Consider the following 17046-nt stretch of genomic DNA (forward strand, 5'->3'; position numbering starts at 1 on the left):
GTAAACTTTTGAACAGGATCGGTGTAAATTGTTAGTAGTTTGTCTTCTGGGAAATATCACTATGTATGTACCTTATGAAGGACAGTACTGAATGGGAGAAAACAAGATTTTTAAACAAAATAATCGTTTGTTCAGGGCAGTACTAAATAAAAAAAAACTCAATTTAATTTTTATAACTTTGGCAGATTCTGCGAGGTGTATGTACACTTACGGCCTCAGCTGTTTATGCGAAGAATATATTGCAATGTAAATGGTGCATATGGATCTGAGGAATGTGAGTATGCTGGCATGCAAGAAAAAGAAAGAAAAAAGTTAGAAAATTCAGAATCAGGGAAAAAAACAACAAACAAACAAACACACAAACAAAAAACCAGATGATTTATGGGGCTGTCTTGGATGTCAGCACTTGGCAGGGAAAAAAGATGGTAAGCTTAATTAATCCTACGATCCTCCGCTCTGTCTGCGAGTTTCTTTCCTTCAAAAACAGGAAACAGCACACAGGAAGGGAAACTGTCATGTCTTACATAAAGACTAAAGAATATACTTACAGACAGTACACAAAAAGCTTACTGTTTTAATCACAATGCTGAAAACAATCACATTCCAACACACACACACACACAAATGTATGACGCGAGGAGCGACAGAGACCACCGAAGCACTTCAGGACATTCCTCCTCGTGGCTCAATAACAAAGGCGTCATTCAGGCAGAGGCGCCGAGCGAGAGGCCATGTTTGTTTCTGCAAGACGGACACGCTCGACGCGAGGTATTCACGATAATCTGAGCCGATTGCTGAAGGTCCACACGAGCACGTCACGCCGCCTCGCCTGTCGTTTGTCTCCGGGCCTTATCTTCAGAGCGGCGTAATCTCTGATCTGAACCCCGCGCGTCTTGGCGGGACTTACGGCCTCCTCGCGAAGCAAAGCCAAATGTTTCCCAGAAGCCCATTTTCCTGTCCAGATACTGAAATGTTCAATGTTAAGCTAATGTTAAGTAACGCGTGGGCTGAAATAAAGAGCTCAGAGAAGGAGACAGCAAGAGAGAGGGAGAGAGAGAGAGAGTGAAAGAGAGAGAGAGCGAGAGATTGAAAGAGAGAGAAAGTGAGCAAGACAGAGAGCGAGAGAGAGAGAGTGAGAGAGAGAGTTAGAGATAGAGAGTGAGAGAGAGATAGAGAGAGCAAGAGAGGGGCTTGACTTTACTTTGCAACCAAACACCATGCCCTGTGACCCTAATGAACGTACTCCATCTGGCAGGCCGCTTGGTAACGTCTGCACCAATCAGAGGCCTACCTGGATGTCTTGGAGACAGGTGGCTTGTCGGTTTTGGGAGAAGAAGTCGTGCTGGGCTTGGCGGTAGCAGCAGAGGCAGGTCTGGGAGCTGAAGCTGGTAAAAAAATGAATAAAAAGGTTAAAAGACAATTTAAATAAACAAGTTGCTCAGAAAATCCTGGATTTTGTACCTATCTGTAACAATAACGCCAACGTATGCTAATATGTATTTATGTACACTGTGTTGCAATGGCATCATTTCAGCCATTACTGGTTTTAAATTTCTCGGCAATTCCAACACGAATGTGATGTAATCAACCATAGCAATAAGCAAACAAAACATGCTGGCGCAACGCTAATTGGTGGGCACTGCCTTAAATTCGTTCTTATAGATATTACTCATTGAACAGTGCCTCTTTCCACTTACATAGAGGTTTTGGTTTGGCTTTTTCCCCATTGACAGGTGTCTTCTTGGCCGGCTGCGTCGTGCCGGTGGTCTTTGGTGCCCCGACGGGCTTCTTCTCTGTGGTCTTGCTGGCGGTTTTGGTGGTCACTGCCCCCGTGGTACCTACAGGCTTCTTAGAAGCTGTGGTGGTCGTCTTCTTCTCGGCAGCCGCACCGGCGGTGGTCTTCTTGGCAACGCCGTTGGCTTGCGGCGGCTTCTGTACCCCGTTCGTCATGCGGCTCTGAGTGGTGCTGGGACGAGCGCCGGCGGCCGACGTCTTTGTTTTGGCGGCACCCTTTGTCTTTGCTTTCGGGTCCGCGGGCTTGTCCTTGCTGGGCTTGGTGGCGGCCGCGGACGTCTCGATTGTCTGCGCTTCCCCTTGCCCCATCTCTTCCGTTTGGGAAGCGGGCGGAGCCTGCTCCTGGCCTTCCCCCAATGGCTGCCCCTGGATCACAGGATCCGCCTCTAGTGCTACCATCGGCTCTGCCGCTCCCGAGTCGACCCCGTCTGGTTTCATCTTGGGAAACAGCTAACTCGAACCACTATCGGGTACAGTGAACAACCTACAAAAACACAGGAAAACGGTGTGAGAATCAAGACAGCTTGGGAATGATCAGGTCATTAATTAGGTCTGCCCTCTGAGAATCAGAGTCAGGGAAACAGAATCGACATGAGAGAGTCCGGATCAGTATTAGAAGCAGCCCAAGAAGGAAAATGAAGGTGAAATGTATTCAGACTTCCAACTGGAAAGAAACAGAAGAAGCTGAGCGCTACTGGGAACAACTGTACCTTAACGACTCATCTCTAGGCTTTCAGCATGATGTTAATTATCGACACAGTGCACAGACATGTACGGATCGAGCCATTATTTCAGAGTTTCACAGTCGAAATAGCGTGGTAATAACCTCTGGCCCGACTGTAACAGTGTCTCGGTTCTCTAAAGGGCTCGGTTTCAAAGAGCGAGAAAATTAAGTGGTTTGTATTAGAGTCGCAATACCACTGTGAGTGCTTGAGCCTTGGCTGCAAACCCTTGTTACCCATGATGCCTTTGTTGTTGCAGATGTTTCATGTAGGATTTAAGAGCGACACGAATGCATCGGCGCAGCCAGAGAGAGGCTGTGACTTGGCCCTCGGGGGGAGGGGGGTGTATGGGAAAAGAAAAAAGAAGCTTGAGGTCCCGCTGGACCCGAGGAGGAAGACACTCGATGTTCTGACATCCGCACTGAATATGACTTTCTCTCACACCCACAGTCATTACATCATCCTGGTCAGCCTAAGCTGCCCCTTACAATCCCCCAACCCCCCCCTGATCTCACGGCCACTTCCTTTCTCAGAAGGTCTTTAAGTGCTATATGCGCATCCCCACGCTGCTCTCGGTCACCCCTCCTCCCTCCTTCTGTCCAGCAAAAAGATCTGCGCTAGTGCTCTTAGGAGTGTTTGGACAGATGGCCTTAACAGCTGATGAAACCCAGAGAGAGAGAGAGAGAGAGAGAGAGAGAGAGAGAGGGAAAAGAGGGGGAGAGTGGAAGAGAAGGAGAAGTCTAGAGGGAGAGGATCCCTGTAGCTATACACACTTCCAGACAGATCTGGCTCACTTTGCCTTCGTCTCTGAATGTTAGCAGAGAGAGAGAGAGAGAGAGAGAGGGGGGGGGGGGGGGGGGGAGTCTCGGCCTTCCCAGTCAAAAAATATGTCTCAAACTCAAAAAATGATGACAGGAGTGGCAATCCCCTCCACAAGAACGCGAAGCTACGCCAGAAGCTACGCCTTTTGTCCGAGATGACTCGTTTTTTGTGGTTTTTTGTAAACACCAACATGCCTCATAGTCTCTTACATCACCCTCCACCCACATTCAAAAACCTGTTAACAGCCACACATCCGCCTAGCAAAACACAACTCCTTCCCCAGACGTTACTGGTCCTCCTCTCCATCAGGAGAGTCGGCTGCACACCGAGACCACGGGATGTGTCAAATATTTCATCTGCGGCGCCCTCGCTGTCCCGTTTTCTTCCTTCTGGTTAAAGAGTGCTGGCCCGGGTGAGGTCTTTTCTTCTGCGTCAGAGCGATAAATCACACACTCGCTGTCCAGACACGAGCAGTCTGTTTTTTTTTTTTTTTGTAAATCCATGGCTGGATGATTACCAAGAAAACCGCCTGGATGTCCTGTATCTTAATGTCATGGACTGGGGATGCGATATTTATTTATTTTTGTTTACAGTGGTGTAGGAGTGTAAAGGTTAAGCCCAAATCTCACAAACGCAAACACTGATCACAAAGATAAATCACCAGAAAATCAGACATTTTAATGATCTGTGCTCTGATTGGTGAAACTGGCTGTAAGTCCAGGCTTCTTTCTTGACCCATTACCCAGACCCATTTCTTTACTAGTCTAGCGGTTAACAAATCGTTAACCTCGTTCTCGGCAACGCATACACATATCCAACACCTCCTCCGGAATGAATAAAAAGGTCAAATAAAAAAATAAAATAAAATAAAAAAACACCCATTCATTACCCAGCTAAACACCAATTGAAAAAAAACCCCCTCCGGTTGGAGAACATCCTACATCGTTTTCCTTTTTTGGCTGTCCTCCAACAAAGCGTATCCGTCCAATCCTTTCCTCCCAGATGAGAAGACGAGGTCCTCCGAGTGCTGCCACTGTCTAATCAGGTCATCAGCACATTTTAAGGGCAATTTGCACAGTGCTCTTGTGATATGAGGTCATGCGCAACACAGGGTTGTATGCATTTATGAATAGATGCATTTCTGAATGTGCCTTCAGATGTTGCCAGAGTGGGAAAGCAAGAGCAAAATCAATGAGGAATGAGGCCCAGCAGGAACTAGCAAGCTAATGCCATCCAGCTCTGGACGTACTGTGCTGGTGGCTTGCTCCCAGCGTCTAACAATCCGACACAAACTGCTAGCAACTAAACATCCCAGCCAGTGCTAATAGCGCTGATGAATAGCTCGCTATAGCAGTCCATAGTGTGTGGGGGTTTTTTTTGGCCTGTAAGACACTGTGGCTTTTCTTTAAATAGCCATCAGTGGAGGAACTGCAGGGGGGAAGGGGAGGGGGGTTTGCATGCAGCAAAAGATGACGCAGAAATCCTCCGCTTTATATGACTGTTTCTGGGAAAGAAGCTTTCATCAGCTGTTCACTTCTCCAAGGCTCTGGTTTGGCGCTTTAAATGGGTGCTGCTAAAGCTTTTTGACCCAGTAATCATCAGCAATTTATCACCGTTTGGCATTTTGCTGAGACCAAGCTGGTCTCGCTAATGCACCGTGGTGCCTGAGCTAACCACAGCCAATCCCTGAGTGCCAGACTGAGACAATGCAGCGTCTCTGTCCAGGATCTCCACACTATCCGTGTCCACCAGAGGCGGTAATGGACCCTCGCCCATGTCCCCGATCCTAAATGCGCAGGAACACAGAACCCCTGGGTTATTTCATCCATTTACTAATGAAACGTACCAGAGACCGCTCCTACATTTGTGGTCTGAATTGGTTGGATTAGCCGACCAAGCAGTCATGCACCTTCCACATGAACCTTCTTGACCCTGAAACAACAGACCAACAGATGGTAGGAATGCAGTCAAGAAACTGAACAACAAGGACTGGACGAGTTACAAAGATCTTCATGGTGTTCATTTTGAGAGTTTGGTCACCCCTATCCTGAAAAAGACATACAGAGGTGCCTTTGACGAGAAAATCAAATCAGCTCTTTAGATTAGATGACGAGTTTTTACAAATTTGTTCTTCAGATGTGGGCCAAGCAGCAGTAAGAAAACAGCGAGGTAAAAGTCTGATATAAGCACTACTTAATTATAAGTAGCTCCTCTATTTTCCTACCAAACACAGCCCCACCCATTTGTTTTCTATTGGCTCACCTTTCCCCTTCAGGCTTTTCAACTGGGATCATTTTATTCATGATACTTTCCAAACTGAATTCATGTCTAAGTACTAAGGGTTCTGGTGTAGAAATTACATGAATGTTCAGCCCGTGAGAAGGTCATGGAACAGAGCTGCCTTTAGTTAAACAAGCGGTGTCTTTCATAACCGCAGAAATACCCCACAGGCTGTTTGTGTCCATAACGCCAACGAGACACTGCTGCTGCCGAGACCGATACCATTAGCAGGCTGAACTGACACCTTTATTATGTCATCCTACCCATCATGAGACTCCGGAAGGAAGCGTTGGATCATCACTGCTAGAGGGAAGGACCGGTGCGCATGATTCTCTCTATGTTCATGTTTACAAAATCTGAGGACATTCTCAGTACACCCCTTGGCCAGAAGGTCAGGAAGCCACCTTGGCTCGGTGCACAAACAAACTGCTGTGAAACAAAGCTCACTGGACTCCAGCAGATTCTTCCCAGAATACATGCAGAGGAGGGGGCCGAGAGGAAGGAGCTGGGATGCCTGTACAGGTGGTGATGTCAGACAATAACAAATGCCTTTTTGAGGCCATTGGCTTGTGGGGGAAGTGGGAAAACAAAACCGAATCACTGGGGGAATGCCAAGGGCTTTAGAAAGAGAGTGGGACTTGGTAGTGAGTAAGGATGTTGTCGTTTTTTTGTTGTCGTAACTTGGCTGGTAGGCCAAGAGCTTATGTGTGGCAGGCACCTGGGCTCTGTCCAATTGTAGCATAAGTATTCCTTGTACTGTAAATAGGATTTAGGCAAGTTTTTTGTTTGCGGATCCGGGAGGCCACGCGGCATCAGTGAACGCCATTTTAGTTCACCGAGCATCCTAGTATATCAGGAAGGGAAAACTTCGACTTGGTGTAATTAACTGGGAATCATTTGTACACTCCATCCATGGATGGTCTATTATTCTGCCCTTGGGGCTACACATGCCCCGTCATCCCACCAGTTCTGATAAAGGCTTAGGCCGTACATGCGGGCCGAACGGGCACGAGTCATCATGGCCGCAGGCTCTGGAGGGGGTTGATCCCTTGGGGCAGAAAGATTAAAACACGCCATGGCTCGTTAACCCTGTACAAAAGCCTGATGCTAATCCTGCTTGATCTGCCTGACCATCCTCCGGCCTATGGGGCAAGAAATCAAAGAGCAAAAGAGAAACAGAGAGCTAGTGTACGGCAGCAAACAAATAAACCACACAAACCACACCAGTCAACGCCACAAACGTTCTCATTTTGATGAGCTTTAGTCTTGGCGAACTAAAGGGCCAGCAGGGGCGGTTACAAAGGCAGCGTTGTGGCTTGAGACCGGAGCAGAGGGGGAAATGACTACGCATATAAGCACTCACTCTGCGTGGACGAAAACGCCACAGATATCAATGTTCTGCCCGTGACTTGTCAGTGTAGGAGGAAGTAGGAAGGCGTTTAGGTGATCTCAAGAGATATTTGTAACCTGAAGACCAAAACCCATTATCCATTATCCTGCTCACAGCGAGAGCCTCTGCCAGGGGGGGGCAAATTAGATAAGTAGTGATCAGGAGCAGCTGGTGGGGTTCAATCAATATCGCTGGACTGTGTGTGTCCATGTGTGCACATGGTCTTCTCTTACACACACATGCACCATGATGGGTGGAGATAACATCTGTGGCAGGCAGCCAATTTGCCTGCCTAGTTATGGAAGGGAAAGGCGCACACACACACACACACACACACACAGTACTCTACCTATAAGAGGATTACCTATCCTTTCCGCCAGGCACGGCACAGATGGAACACACACACTCAACCTACTGTGAACGAATGCACAATAACGAACAGCTGAGTCAACTGAAGCGCTCCGGACTCTCTACAGCAAACAAAAAGTTGACGGCACCCTTTAATACAGTGCAGCATTCGCTATAGAGCCATTCACGGGACACCGAGTCGTACGCCAAAGAGCGCTTCATCGCCGCAACAGCGTAACAACAATACCCATTTTATTCATTTTTCCCCCTCTGACTGTAAACAGGTTTCCATGGAGCGCTTGTTTTCACTCAGTGAGTATTCACAGTATTCAGAGGGTCACGTGCGCTCCACGCACTGCGCTATACGCCCTATTAATAAAGCGTTTGCACGGATAAAATAAATAAAGATGAACCAACAGCACTCTCGCACCGGTGACAGAAGAGTCTCTTAATTTATTTATTCTCTGTGACGAGAGGCAAATCCTGCTTCAGAGCAACTCTGGATCATATTTAATAATGTTTAAAGTGACTCAGCACCAGTGAATGGATAGATCTGGTCATGTGACCTTTCAGGGAAAACCTGAGAGAAAAAAAAGGTTGATCCGACATGGGAGGAAGAAAAAGAAGGTATTTGAGTCAATCCAGAAAAGACTGGAATTCGGTTTTAACTGGAAATGATTAGATATTCTGTAGAGACTTTACACTTACGATGGGTATTGGTATGGGCTGATACTCAGGGTTGCAGTGACGGTGGTATCCTGCCATCTGTACTACAGTGCATTACATCTTATCTTCCCTACTTCATTACTCATTGTGGGGAACAGGACTGAAACAGATACTCATAATAAAACGAGAAAGATATGCAAATCCCATCCCAGTCCAGACTCCTAACCTCAGGCTCGCTGATAACATTTAACAAAGAACATGGCTCTTGTGGTGGCTTTGTATGCAAACAGCCCTCGTATCTGATTATTAAGTGATCCGATTTATGTAAAATAATAATAAATTCAGTTGCAGTTATACATATAGAGCATATTTTTCCACAGTAAGCTTCCAGACGTTACAGTATGAATCCGACTCCAGTTCTACAGTCTGTAAATCCCAGCATGTAGCGGTTTTAGAGGAAAATTGACCTCCGCCAAAGGTCACCTCCCGTTAAAACAATCTAGAGCACGCAGTGACAGTGGAAACGAGCACGACGCTGCCCCGAAAAACCCCACGGCCAACTGTCCTGCGTGACAACTGCACCTCGCCAGTGGAGCCTTTTATCTGTACTGCAGCAGCAGGGTAACGTAATCTGGGACGAGCACAAGCAAATACAGGAAAACCACAGCTCCGCTGTTTTGGCACGGCGATCTTGGGAAAAGCCACGCAGCGGTCACCCTGGAGAGTATCGATTGGTTGCTGCGGTTCAGATAATCGCTCCGCTGTAGACACGAGTGCCAGCTACCACGATTATTAATGGAGGTGGTTGTGACATTCGTGGGGTCATTCGGTTCTTTCCCGTAATTATTCTGGGAATAAGGGAGCCAGATGGCCAATCAGAGCACGGAGAGAGAGAGTGAGAGAGAGAGAGAGAGAGAGAAGACGGCTGAGTCATGCGCACCATCCCCGGGCTGCAATGGCGGCTATTCATCATGACATGATACATGAGTTATTGTTGTCTACCGGAATATCAGGCTTTCAGTGTGAACGAGGGGAACAAACAACGGCATGGCACAATGCTCGAGCTGTGAAGCCTTGACCAATGACTGTATATAGACGTCGCTATTATATATATACATAAATGTCAATCATATCATATAATTTTCTCCAGATTTTATAATAATACTAATAAAGTCATCAAAACTCTGGAGTAACATAAATAGAACTATGGGAATTATGTTGTGATGAAAAAAAAATCCAAATTAAATCAAAATAATTTCATATTTTATCATCTTCCAGAATTTCCAGAAATGTATTCTTGGCGTTTTCTCGAGCGATGTCTTGAGGAATTTCCCCGAGATGATTTTTAAACGGTATTAAAGGAGTTCACACCGACGCCGGACTCTTATCGCCTGCTTTTCGGAATATTTCCCTCCGAGTCATCCTTTTAAATAAAGATTTAATTTGTAAATAAAATGTTAGTTTTCTAAGGAAGGAAAAGAGAATGTCGGCACGATTATATTTCTGTCTACGACGCCGATTTCACACGTTTAATCACACACCATGAGACATGGTTCAGTCGGGTTTCCACAAACGTTTGACCCATGGTGTGTATGTAAGATATACTACGTTGACATATACAATATCTTATAATAAATGATATACTTGTTTTTAATGATATATTATACATCATATTAATATACGCTTTATAACCACGTTCCCAAGTGAGCGCTCTATCTGCCGTGTCGCTTTCATGAAACTGACGTTCGGTGAGGAGGATTATGGGACTGCGTTCTTTAAAAAGGGGCGTACATGACACAATGTGTTTGTTAACAGTAAGGTAACAGTAAGGTCCTTTACACAAATGTGTCCAGAGAAACACAATAATATCTTCTAAACATCAAGATGTGGATGACTACTGCAACGAGACCAACGCGACGGTGTCTGGACCCAACGTCTCATTTGGTATCAGCTGGGAAAGACGAGCTTTAGTATCAGTGCAGTGTGGGCGGGTTTCTTTCCCCCCCTCCCTCTTTCGGCTGCTCCCGTTTTGGGGTCCGCACAGCGGACCGCATATTGAAACCGGCACGAGTTTTCTGGGCTTGGGACTGGCACCGAGAGACTGGCACCGAGAGAGCGCTAGCTCCTGCGACCGTCCAGCGGCAGGGGGTCGGTTCCCTGACCGGGAATCGAACCTGGGCGAGAGTGCCGCACGCTAGCCACTAGTCCACCGGGCAGGTCAAACCAGACGTTACGACATCCTAAAGTCGTAAAAAAAATGCCAGGCCGTTATGATCAATCACGCGAGTTCTATAAACGTGTAACTGCTTCTCCGGGATCAAATGCATTCAATCTACAAATGCACCTTATTTATACGTTCATGACATCCTTGGCTCGAGCGATAATATCTTTCCCTCGTGTACCGTTTAAAGAGCGACAGACGGCTCTGAAAGAAGATGACGGCCATCTTGGGTCTTTTGTTTGCTGAGTCGCAGACGAGTAAATGTAGGCTCTGACATCGAGATCAGAACCGATTCCGGCCTCGAGACTTACGTGGAATCGAATGAATCTGGTTATAAACTAACGTGACTCACTCACCATCATCATCATCACCTACATCAGGGACAGTCAGAATTTGGCGAACCAACCAGACTGTAACCTGTTTGCTCTCCTCACTTGACTTACGATTGCGAAAGGGATCGAGGCGTTCGCTGTCGTAAGCGTCGCGCTCAACATGCGTTCACCCTGAATAAGATCGTGGAGCTTCTTTCTGCTCAGATCATAGCGCTGTAGGATGATTTATCCGACGAGGCGTGGGATACCATCTCGGCAGATATGGTGGGATGATCGTAATTATAAAGAGGAGGACATCTGAAGCACGGATCCCACGTCTTTCTTTCTTTCTTTGCTATTGTGCCGATGTAGGAAGGAGACAATATTGACCACAGTGTCTGCGTTCTCCGTTTTCATTTTCATCCATCATCAGAAATCCACATCAGCGACGCGTTGTAAAGCATCAGTTTTTCAACCTGCAAACAAACCACGGATCCTCGAGGGCTTGAAAATTGCTTGATTTTTCGAGTGGTTGAAAGAGAAAGAGAAGAGAGGAGGAGGAGGAGGAGGAGGAGAAGGAGGAGGACCGGTCTCATCCAGACGTCCCCGCTACAGAACAATAGAAACCCAAAGTGATGGATAGAGACATGGGGAGGGGAGATATATAGGGGGTGAGGGTGGGGGTGGGTGGGTGTTGGGGGCAAATAACTTTAAGCAGCCTGAAGAACTGATATCTATCAATACAATAAAATACGACATGTTTGGTAGCAACATGAGAGAACGAATTATTCATTTTGTTCCATGTGGTTATGTCTGTGTTATAACTATAACAGGGAGTGATTGGATAGGTGTTAGACTAGGGGGGTGGGGTGGGGTGGGTGCAAATAATAGTACAAAAAATAAATGATTAATCAGAACACACGTTACGAATTTATAATGCGTCCAATACGCAACAAGTTCCCTTTGATTTCGTCGGAATTTAGACATCTGAATATACCGTACAAGGCCAACAGGTTCACCAAACACGCCTAGATTGGATCTCTAGATCGGATAACAGTCGTCTGGTTAGCTGTTAGCACTACAACGGTCGGTACAAACGGATTTGCATGTGAAAAGGCATTCGCTGAGACAAAAAGAAAACCTCCTCGGGTCTAATCTAAATCTAATCTCATCGAATTCACTCACTCGATTCGTTTTATATATGTTTCACACGCGACATTTTTACCCCTCGGTGCGCGGTTTCCGTCCTCATCTGGACCGAGACCGGGATGAAAAGGTCAACATTACAGACAGAAATGAAGTTATTAGCCTGCTAGCTCCCTAAAACAGGAGAAAATGAATCGACACCCTTACCGAGGATCAGACCGCTGCTTCCTCTCACAGCTACGCCCAAAGTGTGAGCGCGCGTGTGTCCCTGTTCTTCCACACAGAGAAAAAGAAATAAATAAAGGACAAAAAAAAAAAAACCACGAGCAGAAAAAAAGAAGGAGAAAGGCGCTCACTGGAAGAGTTAAAGTGGAGTGCAGCTCCGAGGATTTTCTTCTGGGAGCCTGGGTTCAGTGTGTGACCGGCTGAAAGAGAGAGAGGGGGAGAGGGAGAGAGAGGGAGAGAGAGAGAGGGGAGAGAGAGAGAGAGAGAGAGAGAGAGAGAGAGAGATGCTACATTAAGAATGGAAAGGCTCTTTAGCAGTCGCCTCTCTCTCTCACACACACACACTCACTCTCTCTTACTCTCTCTCTCTCGCTCACACACACACACACACACACACACACACACACACACACACACACACAAAACCCCATCTCATCTCAACCATCACCACACACACTGCATACTACCCTACTAACCAGTACTCCAGAACAAGAGCCTCAGGACCGGTTTCCTTTAACCCTGTCGCCATGACTACGCCCTAACGCTCATACTTCCGCACTAAGCAGTACGGCAAATCAAACTCACTAACGGTCACTTTCCCCCCAAAATACCCCCCACACACACACACTGATCAGTATACGTGTGAAAAGAAACTCGAGTTAAACCTGTCGCCATTGCTACGCCCTGAGGCGCGCGCGTGCATACCTCCTGCGGTACTATATAGTAGTTCAGTCAGAACTACACGGTGTAAGGGTGGTGTGGAACAAACCAGTGGACTTGTGTCAGAAACAGAACCTGCTCAGGCTTGGCATGATGTACTGTATATACCAGTAACGTCGGATATATACTAGAAATAATAATAATAATAGTAATAATAATATAATTTTTAAATTTTTACGACTAAGCTAAAAGAAAAAAGTATACTACATACTGAATAGAATGCGCTAACAATAGTAGATATGATTATATACTGTTTAGTAGGTATTATATATGTATATGTTGAAATTCTGATCATATTAGACATACTATTTATCTCTCTACCCTGAAAAGGAGTAAGCGGTTGAAGATGGATGGATGGATGGATTTATCTATCTAGTATCTAGTATGAAGTACATGTAGTATGTTTTATTATCCAGCCAATCAGCGCGCTGGAAATTTGTATTCAAATGACCGATGATGTCATTACACATGCCAGGCGAGGGTACGCAGGACGGCCCCGCCCTCTCCTCCTCCGCGCGCGAGGTTTTTTTTAACGCCCCTCCCACGTTCGAAAGTTCCAAGTCTTTCCACGCGCCATGCCCAGTTCCCGCCCTTTTCACTTTTTCTTTCTGTCTGTCTGTCTGTCTGTCTGTCTTTAGTTTTCAGTTGACTCATGGGGGATTTACTTTGTTAGACTGAATTTCTGAACAGTTTTTTATATACATATATGAAACCAATAAAAGATGCACAAAGAAAACAGATGGATGAATTGGGTTGTTTTGTTTGTTTGTTTGTTTGTTTGTTTGTTTGTTTGTTTGCAGCCAGTGATTGGATCCATTGTGCCCCAGTGAAGGTGTGAATGTGAATGGAGGTGATGGAGAAAGACGGCCATTTTGTGCTCCCAATTTTTGTGGCAACAGTTTGGGGAAGAACCACATATGGGTGTGACAGTCAGGTGTCCATATACTTTTGGCTTTATAGTGTATAATCCTGAAGTGAATATGAACTATATAGCGAATACTGAAATTATTACATTATAATGTTGATTTAGAGGAACTACCCTAAGTGTGCATTAATTGTCTAGTTGAAATAAGCCTCTCATAGATGGAATCTGAGGTCCAAGTTGGGGTGGTAAGGTTTATTTCAAGAGTGTCCACTCGCGAGGGCGAGGCCACCAGGCCGACAGCTGCAACATCATCTCCTCGCCATAGGAGAGGACACGTGGTGAGCGGGCTCGTGTTTTATCATCGTTAACTTCAGTGCATTCATTTTCAGCTGTTCTAGTTATCATGACTAATGAATGGCCGCTAACACCTTAAAATGGCTCCAACCAGATGTAGCACTTGAGTGGGAAAACGCATTTACATCAGCGTTCATACGTACCGATGAACTGTAAGTGCACACACACACACACACACACACACACACCATACACATAAAACCCATCCATAACATTCCAAATTAAAGTGCCCCTATTATGCTTTTTCAGATATTACCTTCATATCCTGTAAGACGCGTAAAAGCTTAACAAAATCGCGAGTGAGTGGGGGGGTATTACTGATGTATTTCACGTCGTAGAATAAAACGTGAACATATCTTGAGCTTGTGTTCACCACAGAGCTTATTTCAGGCATTAAACCAAAAACCCATTCAAAACCCCCATTGAGTTCGGGAGTGCTAACATGCTAACTCATTCCTGCAGCACTCTATCGCTGTGGTATGAAAGGAAAAATGATTTAAAGTGTTTTATTTATTAAAGTGTTGGACATATACTGTTCATTGTTCAAAAGAGTTGAACCAATATAGTACGTAGCCCTAAAATCCCCTTCTCTGTGTATTTAAAAACTTAATAACGAGCGTGTGTTTTAAATGAAATGTTAAAACGGAGCACTCTGACTCTGCTGATCCGTAGCCGTGTTACATGTGAGCCTTTTGTCTTCTGGTGTGCTTTTTTTTTCGTCTCTTTTTATCTAACATCTCTTTCTCTCTTTCTCTCTCTGTCTGACTGGCACTTTAGAGGCAGAAGTCAGGGTGGGTTTTGGCATATGTCTCTCTCTCTCTCTCTCTCTCTCTCTCTTTCTCTCTCTCTCTCTCTCTCTCTCTCATTATCCCCTCCCTCTTTCCCTCCCTGTGTCTGCTCGCCTGTCTGGAGGAGCCAGTCTTTTGTGCTGGCTTAGATTTGTCCTCTTCGGTCTCACGCAAAATAGGTTCTCTCAAGCTCACCACCTGTCCAACGTTCCTCTCGGTCTGATATCATTACCGTCTAATTCAGACGCATATTGCGATGCTGATGCATTGTTACTATACGCAAAACACACTTCTGTTCTCTACACACTGGTCTGACACACTTGCACACGCCCTCAGCCCACACACGCTCTAGATTAGAACAACGAGTGGGGCAAAAACTATTACTCCACAATGTTCGGAGGTTAGGAGGAGGAGGTCACAGCACGTCTTAGTAAGCTTTTAGGCAACATTTATTTAAGGCATGATTGTAAGTAGTGTAACGAACAATTGAAACCCATTTAAAGTGTCTAGAAATATACTGTATAGTTAGCATTACAGTTATCATTAGCAACAGGGCTAATGGACTACTGTCTGGAATTCTGTCTGGAATTGTAAGCAAAACTGACCCCACTAATGAAAACCGAAAATTCTTATAATGCATTTAGGACAAAATCAGCAAATGATGTTTTAAATAATTAGAAGTTTTTCATCTGGTTCAGCTTTGTTCCCAATCCCTGATCCCCATTGTTCTCAACAACCAATCACTGATCACCTTTGTTCCCAATCACTGATCACCTTTGTTCCCAATCACTGATCCCCATTGTTCTCAACAACCAATCACTGATAACCTTTGTTCCCAATCACTGATCACCTTTGTTCCCAATCACTGATCCCCATTGTTCTCAACAACCAATCACTGATCACCTTTGTTCCCAAACACTGATCACCTTTGTTCCCAATCACTGATCACCTTTGTTCCCAATCACTGATCACCTTTGTTCCCAATCACTGATCCCCATTGTTCTCAACAACCAATCACTGATCACCTTTGTTCCCAATCACTGATCCCCATTGTTCTCAACAACCAATCACTGATCACCTTTGTTCCCAATCACTGATCCCCATTGTTCTCAACAACCAATCACTGATCACCTTTGTTCCCAATCACTGATCCCCACTGTTCTCAACAACCAATCGTTGATCACCTTTTTCTCAAAGACCAATCACCACTGTTCTCAACAACCAATAACTAATCACCATTGTTCTCAAAGACCAATCACTGATCACCATTGTTCTCAACAATCGATAACTGATCACCATTGTTCTCAACAACTAATCCCTGATCACCATTTCTCCTAACGACCACTCACCAATCATTATTGTTTATTCCACTTGTGCACTCTTCCTTTTAGACTGTCTATTTACAGTGATAAAAGTGAGTTACTCCATCCAAAACGGTTTTCCTTTAGAAAATCTTCCTTCTAATGTTTTGATGTGCAAATGACTGTGACTGTTCAATGAGCATGCAAATTGCTCTGTGACATCGTATTGAGATTTCTAGCATCCTTTTGAGCACACATTCGCGACTTTCCCCTGAAAGGAGTTGGCAATGCTGCTTGACACTAGCATTCGGGACACGCCCTTAATCACTCCTCAAAGAACCAGAACATTCTACTCGCTCCGAGTCCTGTTGCTCCCTTCCTCCTCCTCCTCCTCATACTCTCGTCCATTTTCTCCACCACAGCAGTGGCCATGATCTCACCCCATCAACAGGACAAACAGACCGAGTGCAAGCCAAGGCTGGCATTTCAGAGGCCGCCGAGACGGAGGTGTTGGCTCTGCTCAGCCGCCCACACAAAGGGAGGAAGTGTACCGGTAGCAGAGGAGCGGCATACAGGAGACGCAGGAAGGGGCAGGGCAGCCGAGCCGCCACTCACTTCCCTTCCCTTCCCTTCCCTTCCCTTCGCTATTAGAGTCGGCGTGTTTGTGTGTGATCGAGGAGTCGCGCCCGACTCTGCAGCTGGGCAACACCACACAAAGGAGCTGGCACATGGTCAAACGCTGACAGACAACAGCACAGCCGCACAACAGTACAGGCTCTATCAATACACACACAAATACACTGTCAAGCCCAGCCTTGGCACTCAGACTGCTCCTGAGGAAGAACTCACACACTCACACACACACACACACACACACACTGTGTCAAACACAGAAGCATCTCAGGTATCTCAAAGAACACCTGCACAAGACACACTCTTGCAACTGCAAGTCCTACAACTCACGCTCAACACACACACACACACATGCGCGCTGCACATACTCGATTCCACTTGTCAGTACAAATGCACAAAGGAACTGTGTGTGTGTGTGTGTGTGTGTGTGTGTGTGTGTGTGTGTGTGTGTGTGTGTGTG

General features: G+C 45.8%; 1 protein-coding gene across 7 annotated transcripts in view; it reads right to left on the minus strand.

Annotated features, from left to right (window-relative positions):
* prr36b (proline rich 36b) overlaps positions 1 to 12517 on the minus strand; it is a 26681-nt gene extending 14164 nt beyond the window's left edge. The window contains exons 1-5 of one of the 7 annotated variants that reach the window (XM_053684739.1): positions 12402 to 12516; positions 12057 to 12125; positions 11908 to 11968; positions 1698 to 2278; positions 1292 to 1385 (exon numbers count right to left, since the gene is read on the minus strand). In XM_053684739.1, the coding sequence (XP_053540714.1) occupies positions 1292 to 1385; positions 1698 to 2232 (629 nt within the window). In that variant the 5' untranslated portion in view covers positions 2233 to 2278; positions 11908 to 11968; positions 12057 to 12125; positions 12402 to 12516. Of the gene's footprint in view, positions 1 to 1291; positions 1386 to 1697; positions 2279 to 10686; positions 11048 to 11907; positions 11974 to 12056; positions 12320 to 12401 lie in introns of those variants that run through there. The other 6 variants (XM_053684737.1, XM_053684742.1, XM_053684738.1 and 3 more) reach the window with 6 other exon arrangements.
* Between the last annotated feature and the right edge of the window lie 4529 nt (positions 12518 to 17046).

This window comes from Ictalurus punctatus, chromosome 12 (assembly GCF_001660625.3).
Source record: "Ictalurus punctatus breed USDA103 chromosome 12, Coco_2.0, whole genome shotgun sequence".
In the NCBI taxonomy this organism is placed as follows: domain Eukaryota; kingdom Metazoa; phylum Chordata; class Actinopteri; order Siluriformes; family Ictaluridae; genus Ictalurus; species Ictalurus punctatus.